Source organism: Stenella coeruleoalba (genome assembly GCF_951394435.1).
Source record: "Stenella coeruleoalba genome assembly, chromosome: 15".
NCBI lineage: Eukaryota > Metazoa > Chordata > Mammalia > Artiodactyla > Delphinidae > Stenella > Stenella coeruleoalba.
The window spans coordinates 84560335-84572550 of record NC_137161.1 but is presented as its reverse complement, the minus strand read 5'-3'; the positions used below and the strand labels follow the sequence as shown (position 1 = coordinate 84572550).

At 53.6% G+C, this 12216-nt stretch overlaps 1 protein-coding gene across 1 annotated transcript in view; it reads right to left on the bottom strand.

Moving 5' to 3' along the window:
* The window catches only part of RADIL (Rap associating with DIL domain), a 127883-nt gene that overhangs the window by 72553 nt on the left and 43114 nt on the right, over window positions 1–12216 (bottom strand). Inside the window, 3 exon segments of the mRNA XM_079944721.1 lie at window positions 10596–10665; window positions 11483–11561; window positions 11563–11584. Of these exon segments, the coding sequence (XP_079800847.1) occupies window positions 10596–10665; window positions 11483–11561; window positions 11563–11584 (171 nt within the window).

Here is a 12216-nt window from a genome sequence, read left to right as displayed (position 1 = left end):
GCTCCGAGGTATCTTCCGACGTGCAGAGACACCAAGAGTAAAGGCCAGGGCGGTCAGTGTCCCCGCGGCCCCTGGTAGTGAACTTGCCGCTTCCGGCCCCAGATGTAAAGGGACCTAGACTACAGGAGGCTCCCTCGCCAAGGCTTCCCAGCCTCAGGGAGGAGGAGGTGGGCCCCAAGCCAGACCAAGCTCAAAGTCGCCCGTTCCTCCCAAGCACGTGTCTGAGCACCTACTAAGCGCTGGGCGCTCTGCTGGGCACTGGGCATTGCCAACAGTCGACGGCCACAGGGCCTGCCCTCAACATCGAGAGGGCACCCCAGACCACTGCTCACACCCCTCCTGCCTCTCTGTCCTGCCCACGTCTCCAGGTTCAGCTAAAATGGGCTAAAATTAGATAGCATTGGTCTACGATAAGGACCGCTGACAGAGCGTCTCCAGATGTAAAGCAAAGGGGACAACTCCGGATCCAGCCCTGGTTCTTTTTTTTGGCGGTAGGCGGGCCTCTCACTGCCGTGGCTTCTCCCGTTGCGGAGCACAGGCTCTGGACGCGCAGGCTCAGCAGCCACGGCTCACAGGCCCAGCCGCTCCGCGGCATGTGGGATCTTCCCGGACCGGGGCACGAACCCGTGTCCCCTGCCTCGGCAGGCGGACTCTCAACCACTGCGCCACCATGGAAGCCCTTACCCCTGGCTCCTAACCACGTTTAGTCTGGGCCCACGGGCCCCCCAAGACCCTTCCAGGGGGTTCCCAAAGTCAACCTGTTTTCATCACGATCCTACGACATTATTTGCCTCTTTCCCACCCATGCTTTCACGCAAAGCTCTCCAGAGGCTACGGGATGGGTGATGTCAGAAGCCACAGAGCCAAACGCAAAAGCAGACGGGAGACTCGGGGGCCCTCCGTTAAGCCAGACGTTCAAGAGATTTGCAAAAACACAAATGATGCCACTCTTCCCCCTAAATCTTCTTGTGTTTGGAAACAATACCGTTATCTTTAATAGAAAAATGTTACTTATGTTAACGTGTAATGAGTTTATGAATTAACAGGCATTTTAGAATACTGTCGGGTTTAATTTCTCATCCTGTATGATGAATGTTCATAGATAGAGCCCATAAACCAAAGTTCTTTGGTGTCCTCAGTGGTTTTTAAGAGTTCAAAGGGGTTCCAAGACCAGTTTGAGAACCACTGATCTACCAGCATTATCCAATAGAACTTTCGGCCACGATGGAAATGATCTATGGCTAGGCTGTCCAGAAAGGCAGCCACTGGCCCCGTGGGGCTACTGAGTACTTCTGATGCGGGTAGTTAATTGACTTAAAGAGCCACCTGCATTTAACAGCTACCATCCCGGACAGCATTGCTGTTGACGATGTCTCTTATTTCTCTGTCCATTCGGGATTCTTTATTTCTACTTTCCCTTCACAAGTTACTTAACCTCTCCGAGCCACAGTCTCCAAGTCAGTAAAATGGGCTCATACCTGCCTCCCAGAGTGACGGTAAAGACCATGGAAATCACACAGGACTTGGGACTGAGCTAGGAAAAATCAGTGCCAGGGCCCAGTTTAAGGCATGGCCTTGTGTATAAACGCAGGCTGCTGGGAGGGTTAACGTGAAACCACATGAAAAAGAGACAGCGAAAAGCAAGAGCACTGGTTAGGTCCCCAGCCCCTGGACACGAGTTCTGTCCCCTGGAGAACCTCACCACTAACAAGCAGGGCCGGGCCTCAGAGAAGATGAGCTCCAGAGCAGGGCTTCTGGAACCAGTGTCCAAACCACCCGGGAGTTTGCTGGAAGTTCAGGCTCCAGAGTTCCAACTGCCCTTCCACCATGACCCGCTGGCTCAGCATTCCGGGGAGTGGGTGGGGATCTGGGGTCTGCAGTTTAGCATCTCCCTGGGTGGTTTTCTGCAGTTCAGCATCTCCCTGGGTGGTTTGCTGGCCAAACCCTAGGGCTGAGAACAGCTGCTCTGACTTCTTCCAGCGAAGCCGTGGCCTTGGCCCCGCAGTTAACAGGACAGGGCGGTTCCATACACCAATCGCAAGCTCCATTTTACAGATGAGGAAACTGAGGCACAGAGAATGAGGACCGGCCGGGGGCCTTGCACGCAGGCCAGAGTAGGGCTGGACTGGCTCCAGATTCCTGAGACAAAACTTCTGTGTGTCTCGGTGACAGGCCTGACCCCAGGTTCCTTCCGAGCTGCATCCCTGGCCAGCCTCCGAGAGGAACACCACCGGGAAGCAGGGGGTAGTGGTGTGCTGGGCCTGGCTTGTACGCATCTTCAGGAACGTCACTCCGGTAGGGTGAAACGGGCCATTGTGGGGGAAGGGGGGTTGGTATTTACACCATGGAAATTGGCTGCAGGCCAGGGTGTGGGGTTTTTTTTGTTTGTTTTTAATTGTTAAAAATTTTGAGCGTGGCTTTCCTCCCTGGAGGAAAGACTTGGGGGTAGTGGGTTTCCTTGGAAGCAGGAGATCTGCTCAAGGGACGTGACGGTTGGGGGTTAGAGAGTCCTGGCTTCAAAGCTTCGCTCTGCCGGTTCGAAGCTGGGTGCCCTTGGGAAAGTCGCCAAACCTCCCTGTGCTTTGGTTTCCTGCTTTGTAAGACCAGCCAGTAATCCTCGCCTCACGGGGTGGGAGTGAGGGTGCATGTCCGTCAGTGGAGAGAGCATCTCTAAAGCCACTGGCACAGAGACCGGCCCCCGGGAGGAGCGCCCTGCAGGTAAGCCCCCGCCTCCCTCAGCTTCCTGCTCCTCCCGTGAGTACACCTGAGCAGGTGTGCACATGTGGAAGTGGCTGCTGGGGTTTCCACGGGCACCTTCCGGACCCCACAGACCCCGCGATGCTATTCCCAGAGCCTACGTCTCAGCATCTGGTTACACAGTACGTGGCAGCAAATTTGACAGGTGCCTTTCTGACCAGGTCTCTAGACCCATCTCCCAGCCTCTGAGCTCCACCTGCCCCTCTGAGCACCCGTGGTGCCTGAAGTCAGCGTGGGTCTGTGGGCTGCCTGAGCAGCCCCTCCGCGTGTTCCCCATGGAGGCCCGGGCCCCAGTGCCGGCGCTCAGGCAGAGCTGCAGCAAAACATTCAGAACACTCTGGCTTTGGCAGACAGGTCTGGAAAAGAGCTGGCTAAGCTGAAGCCCAGGACTGCCACCTCCTAAGTCACCCCACTGTGCGGGGTACCGCAGAGCTCCAGATCCAGGCCCACCTGCAAGTCCCATCTCTGTCCCCCTCCCCGCCAGGGCTTTCCTAGGGTTCTTTCCCAGCCTGAGCCCGAGGCTGATGGAAAGAAGGATGCTCAGCCCTGTTCCCAGCATACGTTCAATTTCCAATCAAGACAGAAAGGCAGCTCTGGTCTATGATATTGATTTCAATCCCTCCCTGGCCTGAGGGGCTGGTGGCCCTAGGGACAGCCCGGAGCAAGTCCTGCTCTGGGCCTTTCAGGGAAACCCTGCCGGCTGGGGACCAGGCCTCCACCAGCAAGCGCGCCTGCTCTGGTTTGTCCCGACCATGGCCAACGGATTAACTAAGCAGGTGGGCAACTGCAGGCCTGGCCGCCAGCACGGGGTGCCATGGACGTGTGCTGTTGAAATGGGAGCCTCTCCCCACCCACTTCACCTCCAGCCTCCGCATCAGCTCCCACCCCTCATTGCGCCCCGGCAGTGCCCAGCTCAGGAGCACTTGCCAAAGTGCCCGGAATGTCAAACAGGCCAGTCCGCTGCCAACTGCTCCCCTGGCTCCTTGGGGCAAAACAGCCGCCATGCTGGGTCGTCCTGGCACATGACAGCTTCAAGGAAGAGGGAGCTGGCGGGCATCTGAATTTCCAGTGTCGTGACCTCTCCACTCCACATGCCCAGGGCACAGCCTAGAATGCTCCTGGGACAGGGCCTTACCTAAGAAGAGACGGGCCTAAGGAACGTCTTTTCCTTTCCTGCAATGTTCGTGATATATCTGGAGGAGGTCCAGGGTCTAGGCTTGGATTAAATGGAATCCTGGGAAATTCACTCTCAGAATGATGCTGGGGAAGAGAGACAGTTCATGGGAAGCAGGTCCTGAATTGGAATGGGGGTGGGGGAGTGTGGTCAAGGCCGCACAGAATACCCAGAATACTCTCCAGTGTCCTCACCAGCCTGTCCACAGTCAGAAATTCCACCATTAGTGATTCATTCCTTTGGGTAGCACAGGCTCTGTCCCCTCATTATCATTAGCAGGGGTTGCCTTCCAACCAAGGGAGCTAATTAGGACACCAGGCCTGATGTTTTACAGTCATTATCTTGCTGAATCTTCAAGCAACCCTGCAAGGTGTAGCCTTATCACACCCATCTTACAGCAGAGGACACTGAGGCCCAGAGAGGTTAAGGAATTGGCCCAAGACCTCAGCAAGGGGGCGATGCCGCAATTGGTCCCAAGTCTAGCAAGACGCAGTCCCTCCCTCCAGGAGCTCCTGGGTTGGGTGGCAGGTGCAAGTACCAGGGTGACAAAGGACAGGGCTCCGAGTGTGGGCAGATGAGCCCAGGGGCTTTGGGGAAGCAGAGGAGGGAGCCCCTAAGTCAGAGGAAGGTCGGAAGTTCTTCAGTGCTGATGCCCGAGTAGGGCTTTGAAGGATGTGTAGGAGTGAGTTGGGTGAATGACGGGTGAACAGAGTTCCCATCAGAGGAACCGGCACCCCAAAAGGTGTGGGAGATAACAGGGCAGGCTGTCTAGGGGAAAATGTAAGACCCAACACCCAGGAGGAGGAACAATGAGACGCAGGTATCAGAGGAGTTCAGCGGGGGTTGGGGGGCCAGTAAAGAGAGCCCGGGTCAGTGTCCCAAGCACCCAGCATTGGCCCTGTCACGGGGCTTTGGTCCCCATCAACCCCTTGATGACGGGACTGTCATCTCGCTTGCCATGCCCCGCTTTGGGAGCTTTCCTGAACAGCATCCCAGGACCCACGTGACCCCTCCCCACCTCAGGCTCAGGCAGAGGTCAGGTCACAGTGTCCCTGCCCCCAACCAGGGGCAAGCCTTGCCCTCCAGCCTGCCCTTCCCCCGCAAAGCTTCCCCTCCCCCCCAACTCCAACCCTGACCCCAAATGATGAGAAGTACTTGGTGGACTCCACAGGGCAGGTGTGCAGAACAGAGGCAGCTTCCAGGGTCTGGGAGTGTCAGTGTAGAGAGAGAGAGAGACACACACACACACACACACACACGGGCAAGAGAGTGTCAGTGTAGAGACACACACACACACACACACACACACACACACACACACACACACACACACACACACACACACACACACACACACGGGCAAGAGGACAGAACATCCCCAAGGCATCTCCCAGCTCAGAACCTGCCTGCCTGAGGAATGTGTCGGACGATTTAATACCGGCTTGGATGTGGGATTCCAGCTGCCGGAGTCCTGAAATACCCTGGAATGTACGAGAACTAAGCATAAGGCATCTTGTCTTTGCCCACTTGACTCTGGTTGGGAGTCGTAGAATGAAGCCTGTAGAATGAGACCGATCTTGACCCAGAGAGTCTGAGATTCCAGGTCAGACCCCGGATCTAGGCCTGGATCCCTCCCAGGAAACGTCCCTGTGCCGGGTACAGATCGCTGGCCCAGCCCTGGGAGGGGGCCGAGGATAGGCCCCTGGAAGCCTTTTCTTTGGGCGACTGGGGGATTCAGAGGCTGGGGTGACCCAGTCACTCTGCCCAGATCCCTATCAAATTAGCCGAGGCCTTCTCTCTAGGGCTCATCGGAGGAGACTCCAAGGGCCGCTGATGGGCACCCGGTAAGAATCTGAACCACAAACCCTAAACCGGGAGCAAGTACACAAGTTCTTGGGGTCTGCCTGCCCCTCCCCATTCCCACCCCACCCCCAGTGAATGGCTCTCATAATTTCTCTGGACTTTTCGGCATGAGAACAAATGGCCAAGCGACAGCTTTCCCATCCCCAGCCACCCATTCCTCTGCACTGAGAACCAGCTATGGTGCAGCAGAGCGACAGGGGCTGCTCTGGGTACACTCGGTCTCCCCCCACGGGCCCAAACCGGCCCCTCTAGGGGATAAGCCTGCTCCCTGACATGGAGACACTGAACTGGTCTGGCCATGACCCCAGTGCAGAGCACACGGGGCAAGCAAGGCCAAGAGGTGCCATCATGAGTGCCAAGTCGATTGGTAGTGGCTTCCCAGAGCAGTCTTGGGAAGGATCCTGATACCACGCCACGCTGCAGTTGATTGGTGATGTCTGCCACGGTCGTGGATCTTCACCAGCCCTGATCTACAAGCTGGGTGACTTTCCCTGAGCAGGGGACAATTCCCCAGCCAGGACTTTGGTAGCAGAGAAGGAGGCCCTGGCCACCCAGGTATAACTAACCCACTAGACTCCCTGATAGATTTCTCAGGACCTTATAGGAAGCTCATATTGGCCCATCATTCCTCAATTGGCCAGGACCACGTCTGCCCCCTTTTCTGACGATGTTGTATTAGGAAACATTTGTCTAGAATAGAAACACATTACAGGGTTAATTTCTCCTCTGTAAAAATGATTAAATGCTTTCGTTCTCACCTAGGACCCAAGGGGTGGTCTGGCTGTCACCAGAAGTAACCTTGGACCCATCAAAAAGCTCTACCCATAGGAGGGAAGACGGGGGGCCTGGGCGCTGGGCGCTGGGCTCAAGTTCACAGAAGCACTCCCTGTGATGCTCTGCTCCAAAAGCCTAAATGTCCTGTGCAGGCTGACACCTCATTTGGACACCTTGGCCTGCAGGGTGCTGGGCAGATACAGGTACCTCCAGATGGCATAGTAGTGGGTACCAGCACCAAATGCCACAAAGAGATGCCAGATGGCGTGGGCAAAGGGGATCCTCCCGTCACTCTTGAAGAACACCGTGCCCAAGCAGTAGAAGACCCCTCCGGTCACCAGCTCCCAGATGCCCTCGGTGTTGGGCTGTCGGCAAGGACAAGGGTGAGCACAGGTCAGACGAGCAGCCAGCAAGACCAGAATCACCCAGCCATTCCCCCACCACCCAAGGCGAGAAGACGCGTGGACGGTGAGGCAGCCCAGAGCCCCAGGCGGGGCATCTCAACACAGTGACGTCATCAGTTCTCCCCAAATTCATTCTCCAGTGTAACGCATTTCTATCAAAATCTCAAAGAATATGTTCTAGCTTTGTTATCTTCTCTAAAAAGCAGTCTATCTGGGTGTATCCCCAAAGAAGTGAAAGCAGAGACTCAAACAGGTACTTGTACATCCAAGTTCACAGCAGCATTATTCACAGTAGCCAAAAGGTGGCAGTAACCCAAGTGTCCATCACGAGAAGAACGGATAAACAAAGCGTTATTCACGTTACTTTATACAATGGAGTATTATTCAGCCTTAAAAAGGAAGGAAACTCTGACACATGATACAACATGGACGGACCTCAAGGATGTTATGCAAAGTGCAATCAGCCAGCCACAAAAGGACAGATACTGTAGGATTCCATTTACGTGAGGTCCCCGGAGGAGTCAAGATCATAGGCAGGAAGTAGAAGGGTGGCGCCTGGGGGGCTGGGGGTGGGGGAGGGGAGTTAGTGTGGCACGGGGACAGAGGTTCAGTTTGGGACGATGAGAAAGTTCCGTGGATGGATCGTGGTGACGGATGCACGACAAGGCGAAGGTACTTCACGCCCCTGAATTGTACTTAAAAGTGGTTAAGATCATAAATCCTACGCATATTTTATCACGCTTTTTTAAAGTAATACATACTCACGGCGAAAAATTGTAGAGAAAAATGAAGTGCAGCAAGAAAAAGGCAGCAGTCCCAGCCCTCTGAGGTGCGCACCATTAACACCTGGGTTTCTGTTGGTTATGGGGGCTCAACGAACAGGAGGGACGGAGGGAACGGGGAGTAAGAAGAGCCCACTGCCCCCTCTCCCTGAGCCCACTTCCCGCAGGTATCACCGCTCACCACCAGTAACGGTGTCTGCCGGTATCCTTCCAGAATTGTCTAGACACGCACGATATACCTACGGTCTGCACTTCATATACATGTACGTGTGCAGAGGAACTAATCATTTTAGAAAAGGGGGCTCGCACCATCCCTGCCGTCCTGAGACATCCGTTCCACGACAGAGTCTTGTGGAGATCAGGCTACATCCCCACGCGGAGGTCCATGCCAGTCTTTGGAACAGCTGGGTAGTATTTCATTGAACATACGTATAGTCACGCACCCAGTTCTCAAGCGGTGATACCTGAGTATTAAGGACATGTTACAGTAACACTTCCCAGTGCTTACTGTGTGCCAGGCCTCGTACACAGCGCAAGGGGCCTCACGTGAGGTAACTCATGCCATCTTCACAGCAATCTCACGAGGCAGGGTGACCATGTGACAGGCACGGACACACGCCCACGACAACATGCCAAGTGAGAAGAGCATGTCGTAGAACAGTGTGATCCCATTTTTGGAAAAGAAGAACAAACAAGTCGATACGTCCGCATATCCACGTAGACTTGCCTATAGATAAAAAATGGAGGGAATTCTCTGGCGGTCCAGTGGTTAGGACTCAGCGCTTTCCCTGCCAGGGTTCAGTCTCTGGTCAGGGAACGAACATCCCGCAAGCCAAGTGGTGCAGAAAAAAAAAAAAAATGTAAGAGAGACACAACGAACCATTAATGGTGGTTGCACCTGGGGCGTCACATTGGGGAGGGGGTGAGAGGGGGATTTCAGCTCTTTTATACGTTTTCAGACAGGACTTATTTTTTGCGGTGAGTATGTATTTAAATATACACGTACAATATATGTATATATGTATTTAAATTATGTAATACATAATTTGATGGATATTATGTAATTAATAGATACAACTTAAACGTACATATTTAAACAAGTAAACTTGGCGGGGGGAAGGTAATCTGTAAAAATACATACAAATCGCAGGGAAAATGTTGAGTAGGAAAACTAACGGGGAGAGATTTCACTGCCAAGTATTGAGATGCAACAAAAGCTAAAATAAGTGACATGGTTTGGCACTAGTATAAGAATAGGCCAACTTGTGAAACGGGACCCACGTACACGTATATGAAGCTAACATATGATAAAAGGAACATTTTTAAATGGTAGATAAATAACTGCCTAATCGTTTGGGGAGGAATCACCACATACATAAGAAACGGCGGTGGGAATACAGAGTTTAAAATTAAAAGTTAAACCGTAAAGGAAACAGGAGAAAATATAGGTAAATACTTATGTAAACTTGGGAAAGGGAAGACCTTCCTAACCATAACACTTAAGGTAAAGCCATAAAAGTAAAAAAAAAAAAGGAAAAAAAAACATGCTAGATTTGACTACATACATTTTCTTTAAGAGCTATGTATGGATGCTAACACACTCAGAAATTTTTCACTTCAAAATATTTTCAACTTTAAAATAAACCACTACTCATAGATAAGAGATTAATTTAGACAAAGATCAATGCCTCAAATATATATAATGTAATGTCATTTAAATTTATAGGATACGTTATTTATTGGTCATTTCAAACAGATAACAGTCAATTTTAATTTGGGGGAAAAAAAAGAAATATCTATTTAAACACAAATTCCTCCAGCAAGATCTATAGGACATACGTCCTTTCTTCTTTCGAAATAATTTTATTAGCTGTAATTGACGCACCATAAAATTCACCCTTTTAAAGTTCACAATCTAGTGCTTCTCGACTACGTACATTTTTAACATCTGCCAACAATAATCATTTAAAAGTAAGAAGCTGTTACCTGGCCTAGGGAGGTACCAGCAGGCTGAGTTGACCGTGCCCATTTGACAGAAGGGACAACTGAGGCTCAGAGAGGAAAGGGGACCCACCCACGGCCACACAAGCTGCTGCTCTTCCATGGCTGGGGCCCTGAGGCCTCTCCCTGCAAGGCTCTCCTGCTCACAGGGCGAGGGGGTGCAGCCCAAAGATCCCGATACTCGGGGTTGGAGGTTACGGGGCCACATCCCAGCTCAGCCCCTTGAGGGCTGCATGTCCTTGGGCCAGTCACCTTCTCTCTCAGAACCTGAGCATCCTTGTTCATAAAACGGAGGTGGTCACATCCATCTCCAAGGACGCCTGGGGCGGGGCAGTAAGGTCCTGTGAGCAAGCTTCCTGCACGTCACAAGGGCTCAGGACGCACAGTAAGGAGGTCAACCTTCACGTGTCAAGAAGCAGCTTAGGGTGTGGAAGCATCAGAGGGGGTGTCAGAAGTCTGAGACTTGGCCCTGCCTCCACGGCCACCTATGTTATTATTATAGATTTAGTTTAGCGACCGGGTGCTTACTCTGCTCCAGGCACCATTCTAATCACTGTCCGTGGGTTTTTCTTACTTGAGCCCTAAATAGGCGGGAACTGGAGCCCCGAGGGACTAACGAACTCATTGGAGGTGAAGCAGAGAGAGGAGGTGCCGTAGAACCGGGGAGCCGAGCCCTGGGGTGACCTGCACGTTCTCCTGCCTCAGCCCGCAAGTCACGCTGACCCCGGGCCTCGGTTCCCTCGTCTGCCAGAGGAGAAGGTTCAACCTGACAATCTCCAGAGTCACTGTGAGTCCCCGCCAGCCAGACCGGAGGCCCCACGCCGGGTGGGGGCAACTTACCATGGAAAGGATGACCAGGGCGGGGAAGAAGCCCATGACGACGTAGCAGAGCAGCTCCACGAGCTTGTACCTGCCAGGAAGACAAGCCATCTTGGCCTCAGGACAGCCTCCCCACGAGGGATAGCTCCCCGCTCGGGTTAGGAGGGGACACCCTGGCCGGAAGCATGAGAGAAAAGGACTCCGCCCTCTGCCCAGCACTCCTGGGCCCAGATTTCATCCAGCTACACCCAGCAGGTGCTGGCAGAGTTGGGTGGCCATGGGAGGGTCTGTTTCCCTCTCTGAGACTTGCTTTCCACATCCATGAAACGGCATTTGAGGATTGCAAATGCTGGGTGTAGCATGCCTGTGGGTGCTTCCCATGTGCAACCCAGGGCAGACATTACTATTCGATCCCCGCACCTTTCCGCACAAGGCCCAAGCAGCCACTCTCCATCCATCTGAGTGGCTGCACCAGCTGACACTTGTTTGCTGTCCCTGGAGTTTCCAGGAGTCTGTTATTCCCTTTGGCTTCAGCTCTAGCTCTGCTTCTTTCCCACACTTAATCCCTCCCAGCTTGTCACTCAGCAGGATGGAAGGAAGTGGGCAGCCCTGAGAGCCTCTCCCCCTTATCCGCTAACACAGCTTCGGGAAGGCAGGTAATACCTGACATCACTCAGTGGGTCTAGGAACCTACAACGCCTTTTTTTTTTTTTTTTAACTCTTCAGATTGACCCTATGGGCTGTGGACCTGGTGGCCATCAATGGACCTGAACACAGGGATGCCAGGCACAGCTGAGCCCTCATTCTTCTGGGGTGACCCTGGGGTCTCGTCTCACTGGGGGCAGGGAGGAGGCCCTGATGGAGGCAGCCCCCCCCACCTGAGGCCGCTCCCCCAAGCCCTGGCTTACCGCTCATGGAAGAAGAAGACATAGACGGTGCCCACAGAGGCCATGACCCAGACCAGCCACCGCATGTGCGAGGCCCAGGGGCCCAGCTCGCGAAGGTTCAGCCTGGGGGGAGAGCCGAGGGCACAGCCTGAGAAGGTTCAGCCTGGGAGGGAGAGCCAAGGGCACAGCCTGAGGCGGGCCCTGGGATCCAGCCCTCCACAGCCAGCCCGTCACAGGAACACCGACCCCAGAGAACCCCTGTCCCCACGGCCCCATGTGTGGGATGCGGCCTGTCACGGGAGGACACGTGGACAGACAGAAAGGGAAACGGAAACAACAGGCAATTATTAGAGCAAAATTAGCACAACTGATAACGTCCAAGCATTGAAAGAAAAGGGCATCTCAAGCCAGTGGGCATATAAACAAGTAAAGCCTGTCTGGAGAACGTATCGGACTCTGAAGGCCACGTAGCCCGTGGCCCAGGCACTCCAGGTTCAGGGGCTGGCCAGAGGAACGCTGTTTTGCGAGCACACAGAGGCACAGAAAAGGACATTCATCCCAGCATCAGTCCCTGTAGGAAACGCCTGAAAACCACTCAAACTGGCCACCGAAAGGGGACAGGAATATAAGGTGAGTGTCCCTCCAGGCTGGTTACTAACGTACTGACTCTCAGCTCTACGGTCACCCTTTTTGCCGGCTGGGTTATTCACTGAGCTGGGCCTCACGAAGTTCTTCCTTTGCAACTGGCACAGCAT